We start from the raw sequence: 8,611 nt of genomic DNA, 5'->3' as shown, positions 1-8,611 counted from the left end.
GGGCCGGCCTTCGGGGGAAGTACTGCCAGGGCTCGTCCCGCTCCTACAAGCTATGCAACACGGAGGACTGCCCGCCCGGGCGCCGTCACCTTCAGGGCCCAGCAGTGTGCCGACACAACGGGAAGCAGTTCAGGGGCTGGTACTACACCTGCCCTACACCCGAGTGGACGGTACACCGCACGCACGCACGCGACGCACGCACGCACGCACGCACGCACGCACGCACGCACGCACACACACACACACACACACACACACGTGGATCAGGAGGTAGAAGCGGGTGGGCTGGTAAACACACACGCACGCACACACACAAACACAGACACACGTGGATCAGGAGGTAGAGCGGGTGGGCTGGTAAACACACACGCACGCACACACACAAACACACACACGCTCACGCATGCACACACACACGCACACGTGGATCAGGAGGTAGAGCGGGTGGGCTGGTACCCGGAAGGTTGCTGGTTCGATCCCCGGCTCGAACCAGCAGCGGTTTGACTCTGAGGAGGACAACACTGACCCTAACTGCTGCTCGACGAGCTGGCTGTCGCCATGCATGGTTGTGTGTGCGCGTGAATGGGTGACTGTTTGCAATGGTGTTAAACGCTTTGAGTGGTTAGAAAAGGGCGACATAAATGCAGTTCATTCATTTACCATGTACACACTCGTGCTGACATGGTGCTGGACAAGGTTGTCTGTTGTGCGTTTTGTCGACCGCTATAGGACCACAGACAAGGTTTGTGTAAGGACGATACCGTTGAAGAATGTCCAAGATAACCGTCATGATAATGTTACAGTGGAAGCATATGGTCTTCGTTGTTGTAATCTTGGCAAATGCTTGGCTGTTGTGTTGCCATGCCTGCTTTTTGTTGATCATACTTTGTGTCCTTTTGATGCTAACTAGGACCGAGCTGTTTGACTTGTTTGTATGATGATGTTGTGCACTGCGTATCCTGCGTTGTCATCAAATCACGGCTCACCGCTAACTCTGAAAGCTCACGGACAAACAAATCAACATTCACACTCCCTGTCCACCGTGGCACTCACATAGCACGCCACAGCTGGGGAGGACTGCTGTGACAGCTGTACTCTCTTCTACTCCACCCCACCTTGCTCTCTCTCTCTCTCTCTCTGACCCTCTCTATCTCTCCCCCACTCTCTCTCTCTCTCTCTCTCTCTCTCTCTCTCTCTCTCTCTCTCGCTCTCTCTCTCTCTCTCTCTCTCCTCTCTCTCTCCTCTCTTTCTCTCTCTCTCCCTCTCCTCTCTCTCTCTCTCTCTCTCTCTCTCTCTCTCTCTCTCTCTCTCTCCTTCACTTCCTCCCACCTCTCTCTCTCTCTCTCTCTCTCTCTCTCTCTCTCTCTCTCTCTCTCTCTCCCTCTCCCTCTCTATAGACCAGGACCTGTGTAAACTGTACTGCTTCGCTGAGGGCTACGACTTCTTCTTCGCCCTGGCCAGCAAAGTGAAGGACGGAAACTCTGTGCTCCCAGGACGCGTCCAACGTCTGCATCGACGGGCTCTGTGAGGTAGTCCTGGCTTTGCTTCATGTAAACTTCTCGCAATCCCCTTGCTAGGAGAGTTCAAAGCCTGTGGATTTTAACTATGTCACCAGGATGTTGTTAAGTCTGTGACTTTGGTTTTGTATCGTTTTTTTTATTGTTAAGATGGATTTGCTGCGGTATCATTTATGCCATGGTATTGGCATATATTGTTGATTACTCGATTTTGATTGGTAGGTGACGTTCCAACGCTACAGGACACCTCTTCTTTAACTTCCAAATCGATGTGCCTCAAATCCAACAATTGAAAATGACCCGTAGATACAGCTATCGCCCGTGATGTTTCCTTGACAACCCCAAAACAATATGCTCAAAGCACCTTGGCAGAATTTGGTTGAATTGATTGAAACTTGGTTGAATTTCAGCAAATAGATTTGCTAAAAAACAATAACGTTACTGACTAAAAGGAGAGGTGGGAAATAATGTACTTTGGCGGTGGTAGGCAACCTTTGCTTAACCTCGGCCGAATAACCCCCCCCCCTGTTCAAACTTTCGATCATGAGCGAGAAAAATCTGATTTATTAAATTGAATCAATGTTCTTCCCCTCTGCAGAAAGTGGGCTGTGACCGGGTGCTGGGCTCCAAGGCTGTGCCCGACATGTGCGGCGTTTGCAACGGGGACAACTCCACCTGCAAGGTGTACAGGGGCCAGTACACCAAGCAGCACTACGGAAACCGTACGTCCCTCTCTCCCTCTCAGGGTCTGGGGATACGAAAGGCAATTCCAGTGGCGGTGGTGATGTTTAATGACCTTTAGACTGTGTCAGAACGTTCTGTGGTCCCCTGTTCCCTTTTCCTCAGCCTGCTCCAAAATACTTTACAGTCTATTAAGTTTTAGAGGGTCTTTTGCAGCTGCTGTGGCATGATACTTAATACCCTAATACCGATTAAGATAGTACTTAATGTCTTCATTGGTGACCCAATGCGATCAAGGTTTTGACACTAGTAATGTGGATGTGTACTTTGGCCATGCTGTACTATAGACTTAATGTCGATAGCATGGCCAAAGTACACATCCCCATGAGGGTGTCCAGGCCAATGTCTGTTAGAGTCAAATGATTAAACACTAGCGTACTTGTGCAGCTGATTTATAGAGCCTGTTTAAGTTGTGAACCACCATCTTCTTAATGTTCTGCTTGTAGTGGAGGATTCCCATTGAGAACAACCAATCTGTGGGGCACATTATAGAGTGGAAACCAACCCTATTTGGCACATTGAGGGCAGGAACTGAATGGCACACTAACCTAGGGCCAAAACTCATTCATATTCTATCCTTTAATTCGTTATTTTGATAAAAAAAAAATTATTACGTATTGAATATTAATATTGTTATCAACAAGGAATGTTTACCAGGACCATGGAAAATACATAATCTGAAGATGACCTAGCCACTGAGAGCCAAACCAAAAAAAAAAAAAAAAAACAGATTGGCTTTTTAATCCATAGAAACAAACCCCCTTTATTCGGGTTAACTTTGGTCGAGACCGGTTTTGAGCGAACTACCTACGGGCCAATACCGGTACTACATGCTAGCCTCTACCTTATGAGCTTCACAAGGTCATGGCCGCCACTTGTTATTATTATTCAACCTTTGACCCGTCTTCCCCCTCTCCCCCCCCCCCCCCCCCCCCTCCCAGAGTATTATGGGGTGGTGACCCTCCCAGCCGGGGCCCGCAGCATCCGCGTGGTGGAGCTGAACAGCTCCAGCTCCTACCTGGCTGTGCGGGACGCCCAGAGGCACTACCACCTGAACGGCCGCTGGACCGTGGACTGGCCCGGCAGGCACCCCATGGCGGGGGCCCTGTTCGAGTACAAGAGGCCCTACAACCGGCCCGAGAGCCTCACCTCCACGGGCCCCACCAACCAGACCCTCATCGTGGAGGTATGGTCACGCCCAATCCTATACTAGAGGGACGCTGGTGTTAGCTTAGCATATCACTTTATTTATTTTATGCGAAGCATCGTAATTTAGATTTTTCCTTCATTTGTTGCTTTTAGTCCTTCAATCGGTTAGCAGTGGCTCGAACTGTGAGTCAAGTGTAAGAATGTGGTCTCGTGCAGCTGGGTGTTCTCCTAAGTAAAGGCTTGCGGGAAAGTCCCACTGTAGTTACAACCAAATCAAATGGCACTTTGCAGCGCCCATGCAGACATGCAGCGCTGGCAGCAGGTGTCGCCTGCCTGGTGGGAAAGAGGAGCTGCACGCACGTTGGGCTCGACAAGCCTGAACACACACTCGACTTTCTGTAGACCATGATATGAACGGTGTATCTATGGTGAACGTCACTCATAATGTACTGATTCGCCCAGCTTAGTGTCTGACATTGGCACCGTCAACTCCAGTTAGCCCCACTCACAAGGTCATCTCTCTAATCCCCATTCAGATTAATATCAAAAGTATTTCTGATTCGGTTAAAAGTAGCATAGATCTGGGGAGTTTTGCTCAACTTTGCTTCATATTTGTTTCAATCAATCTCGTTGCTTGAAGCAGGGATCTCTAAAGCGCTGAATCTGCAAACACAAATTCGGCCAGCAGTACTAAACCGTTAAAGTTGTCTGTAAAGGTTTCAAATCAACACAGTATAAATCACTGCCAAATCTGCAATTGCAAATTCGGCAAGTAGTAGTAAACTGTTAAAAGGTGACTATAATGGTTTTAAATCGACCCAGTGTAGGCTGGCCACTATAGAAATACACTTATTCAAATCCCCTTCTGAAAGCTTCATCCCCTCATTGAAATTAGTTTTCTTCAGTGGCATACCTCCATTACAAAACAGGAAACACTTCATAACTCCGCCCACTGCCCTCACTGGTTTCCTGCCTCGGCTCTTTGCCTTCTCCTCCCCAGAATTTCTGCTATCGTAAAGGTGTACTTCTTGATCCCATACAACTCTGAGGCAACAGCCAAAAGGAACACTTCATGCTTAATGCTCTCATGCACCGAGATTCCCCCATCTCTGCTCCCCACTTCCCCCCTTCTCTTACGGAGCGTCTGACCCCTGGTTGGTCTCCCCCTCTGCGGTAGATCCTGGTCCAGGGCTGGAACCCCGGGGTGCGCTGGGAGTACACCCTGAAGAAGGCGGACGAGAAGAGGAGCACCGTGAAGCACAACTACACCTGGGCCATTGTGAGGGCGCAGTGCTCAGCCAGCTGCGCCGGAGGCAAGTGGAAAGCGTTCAGATTGAAACTACACTCGGGTCAATGCGATTAAAACTACACTTGTGTCAATGAGATTGAACTACACCTGTGTCAATGCGATTACAACTACACTTGTGTCAATCCGATTATGCTACCCTTTCAGATTCAAGGGTGGCCCTCATGTGGCCGGAAGTATATGTACTGATAAACTACACCCGGGTCAATGCGATTAAAACTAGACTTGTGTCAATGTGACAACCTGACATCGCAGATTCATGGGTGGCCCGCATGTGGCCAGAAGTATTTGTACTGATACATTTATGTTAGCAGTGTGAACAAAGCATTGGATGAAAAAAACACAACACAAAAACATTTGTCGCATTTCATGAAAATGAAAGCAAGCCGAGGAAGAAATGTAAAAGTAAACAATACTCAGCTGTAATACCACATCCTATTACTGAGACTGAGTAGAACTCAGTGTCTTTGCTTCAGGAGATCATCCTCAATGCCTTGAAAATGTGTTCTTCGTCTAGTTCCCCGATCCAGTTACCTGGGTCGTTCTCTACCTTTTGCATTTAAGCCCTTTAGTTAGAAAAGGGCCAAAGTCCAACTTCAAATGGAAGGAGATCTGAGGCCCTGCCTCTCCTTGTGATCTTAAATGAGGCCTTTAGCTTCAGGATAAATGGAGAGGAGGGGAGACGATGCTTCCCCTCATTACCGCTGGTACATTAGTGGTCCTGTGGGAGATAATCTCCTCCTCATTCAACTGGAGGGCAACTAGTTTAGTCCTGACTACTGACACACACACACACACACACACACACACACACACACACACACACACACACACACACACACACACACACACACACACACACACACACACAGATACACCCACAGACATACAGACACATAAGTGCACAAAGGCACAAAGATGCTCATGCAGTCACACAAACACAAAAAGGTGCACAAAAGCAAAATGCACGCTTAGACATGCAACCACTTCCATTACCGCATTTGATCTGTAATGTCTTGTCTGGGTCTGGAACTAAACATCACAGGTGTGTGTTTGTGTATATGTGTGCATGTGTGTGTTTTTCAATACACACATGTGATCCTTTCCTCCTCAAATAGCTCACAATGCTTACTTTGTGCCCCGGTCCAACTAATGTCTCCTGGATGGCTGCCGGCTTTGGACTCAGCGTTTTGCTCTTTGTTTGTGTCTGTGTGAACAAAAGCTCTCAGTGTGGAGCACCAGAGTGACTCAGCCCCCCGGGGTTAAAGAACAAGCCCACCCCTGCCCCCCCCTAACCCCTCCCATGCCCGCCGTATAGGTGCCGCTCACCTGCGGGGCCCACCTATCCTGATTGCAGGGGTCTAAATGGGGCCGGGGTGGAGACGGGAGTGTGTGTCGTTGTGTGTGTGTGTGTGTGTGTGTGTGTGTGTGTGTGTGTGTGTGTGTGTGTGTGTGTGTGTGTGTGTGTGTGTGTGTGGGAAGGGGCGGCGGGAGGGGGAACCATTGGGATGGGGGGTGGGACCGGGGTGGGGGGGGGGTGGAGGTCATTTGTTTTTATTAAAGAGTGTGACTGACTAACGGAAAGAATAGAGGGAGACAAAAAAAGAACGCGGGGTTAGGGCGGGGTGAGATGTGCAGACTGACCTAGCCTCAGGGTCACAGCACATTCCAACCTGGGGGGGGGGGGGTTGGAAACCAAAACACAGAGGAGTCCGGTTTCATGTTAAATCTCGATGAAATAACGTGACATTTTAGTCGGCAGCAAGCCAAAATTATACTCTGGTTACGGATTACAAAATCCTTTCTTAGAAGTTTCTGTTTTTTTATCCGCTAATGAAACAATAACGGCAATGAAACTTATTCACCGAGCGGCCATTTTGGTTCTAGACGCTAGGTAGTTAGCTTTCAGAACCAAGATGGCCACTTGGTGAATAAGCCCCATAACGAGACATTTCTGTTTTTGGTCATTTTTGGGGGTATAACGCAATGATTGTGAATTGGACTGTCTGAGTGCGTGAACGTGTACGTGTCTCCACACGCAGGCCAGATGCACACCAAGCCGGCGTGCTACAAGGACCTGAGGGTCCAGGTGAACACGTCCCACTGCAGCGCCAAGGGCCGGCCTGCCACAGGACCCATGCCCTGCAACACGCAGCCCTGCCCCGCCAGGTGAGTGGAGCACACAGCTCAACGCCTGCCATGGCATACCAACACACCTCTGGCTGTGTTCGTAAAATGCAGAGTTGGTGGTGGTGGAAGAGTAGACTGGGTAGCCCCGCCCATTCTGTCGGCGATTTGATTTCGCCCTGCAGAAGGGTCCGGAGAAGAGCAATACATTTCTTTCTGCTTCCGATACGTTTTCGCGGGAGCCAATCACCAAGCTGGCTTTTCCCCCTGGCGCGCTATTGGCTGGTTTAACACAATGACGACAGGGAAGCGACGGCAAGCAGCCAATTGCGTACAGAGTCATTTGAACTAGGCCCATTGATCACGCCTCACGTGCTGAAGAAAATGACAGCAGCTTCCCCAGACCAACGTGCAATCTACGATTGAGCTTGGTCTGGCATTAGCCAGGTTCGTGGTAGAGTGTCGCCATGGTTCCGCTGTCAAGACCCGCCCACGCTGCCCAGGCTCCAAGGATGATTGGCTGGTGATGCGAGGTTGGAGAAGGTTAGATTGAGGATTGGTATGAGGTTGGTGTTGATTAAGTTTAGGTGCTATGGTAATATAAAAGATGGTTAGGTTCAGATTTATTGTTAAAGATGATGAGGTTTAGGTACTAGTTTAGAGATGGTCAGTTGTAGGTATGAGGTTAGAGAAGGTTAAATTGAGTAATGAGTTTAGAGATGGGGAAGTTAAGCAAGAGGTGGTTTGACTTATGTCTGCGGTTAGAGAAACTTTAGGGTTTAAGGTAAGGGTAAACTCTACAAACTAACTACTACAAAATACATCTTTTCAAGCCAAAGTAGGGAGGCAACAACATTAAAGGCCTCAGCGCATGCTTGTTTCTATTTGAGTGAAAATCCCGGCTGGGTGTGTTGTATCGGCAGCAATTTCAACAATATGTTTTTGTTTAGTGCAGAAGGAAGGGTTAATCTAACTAAAGAAGATTAGGAACAACTCAACTACCCTGTATAAATGTGTCAATATTTTGCCAATAAAGGTTGGAGTCGATCCATAGAAAAAGGTATTGGCTTTTAAAGTCAGATTACACCATTACCCCAGAGGAAATAACGGGAGATGCTGATTTTCCCTTGACTGTTTACAGCCTTAAGGAGCATCTAATAAAGTTTTAATGCCTCATTAATCCTCCTCCTAACAAAACGCTGGGAAACAACGCTGTAGTACACTTGCTCTGTCAACCCTCCTCCCTTTTCTCACGTAAGCGTCAGACTGTAAATGATTAGCACCTGGAGAAATAGACAGGAAAGAGGGAGCAGCAACAGGATTCACCCACACAAACGACCCGAGACAAGGTGATACCAACCAATCAGTTACCCGTGCGACTCTCATCATTCGCGTCTGACCCGACTGACGTCCCATTGGCCGGCCTGCGGAGTGACCGACACAACAGACCAAGGGGGACGTTGGCGGGCTGAAATCACCCTAGCCCCCAGCCCCCACCACCTTGGGTATCGGCGCGTCAGGAGGACCGTAATTTAAACAGTGTGTGTTGTGAGTCGTGTGAGGCCAGGGACCTGGAGGGGCTCCGACGCGAGTGTGCTTATTTGTTTGAGCAGTAAGACCATGATAGATGCGGTCCCCGGGCGCATGAGGTCATCACGCAGCTTATTGGGAGTCTCGGTGGGGGTTGATGTTTGTTGAACTTCCAGAGCGAAGTCTCACATCACTCCCCCCCTTTGGTTTCAGTCGTCTTTTACATGAGTTTGTGCGCTTC

At 48.9% G+C, this 8,611-nt stretch overlaps 1 protein-coding gene across 1 annotated transcript in view; it reads left to right on the top strand.

The window, feature by feature from the left end:
• Nucleotides 1–18: 18 nt before the first annotated feature.
• LOC132467879 (A disintegrin and metalloproteinase with thrombospondin motifs 16-like) overlaps nucleotides 19–8,611 on the top strand; it is a 9,695-nt gene continuing 1,102 nt past the window's right edge. Inside the window, exons 1-6 of the mRNA XM_060065449.1 lie at nucleotides 19–170; nucleotides 1,398–1,529; nucleotides 2,116–2,239; nucleotides 3,200–3,444; nucleotides 4,585–4,720; nucleotides 6,756–8,611. The exon at nucleotides 6,756–8,611 is cut by the window's right edge and continues 1,102 nt beyond it. Of these exons, the coding sequence (XP_059921432.1) occupies nucleotides 2,161–2,239; nucleotides 3,200–3,444; nucleotides 4,585–4,720; nucleotides 6,756–6,886 (591 nt within the window). The 5' untranslated portion in view covers nucleotides 19–170; nucleotides 1,398–1,529; nucleotides 2,116–2,160 and the 3' untranslated portion in view covers nucleotides 6,887–8,611. The remainder of the gene's footprint in view (nucleotides 171–1,397; nucleotides 1,530–2,115; nucleotides 2,240–3,199; nucleotides 3,445–4,584; nucleotides 4,721–6,755) is intronic.

This window comes from Gadus macrocephalus, chromosome 11 (assembly GCF_031168955.1).
Source record: "Gadus macrocephalus chromosome 11, ASM3116895v1".
In the NCBI taxonomy this organism is placed as follows: domain Eukaryota; kingdom Metazoa; phylum Chordata; class Actinopteri; order Gadiformes; family Gadidae; genus Gadus; species Gadus macrocephalus.
Note: the sequence above shows the minus strand (reverse complement) of the source record. Positions and strands in the feature narration are given on the sequence as shown.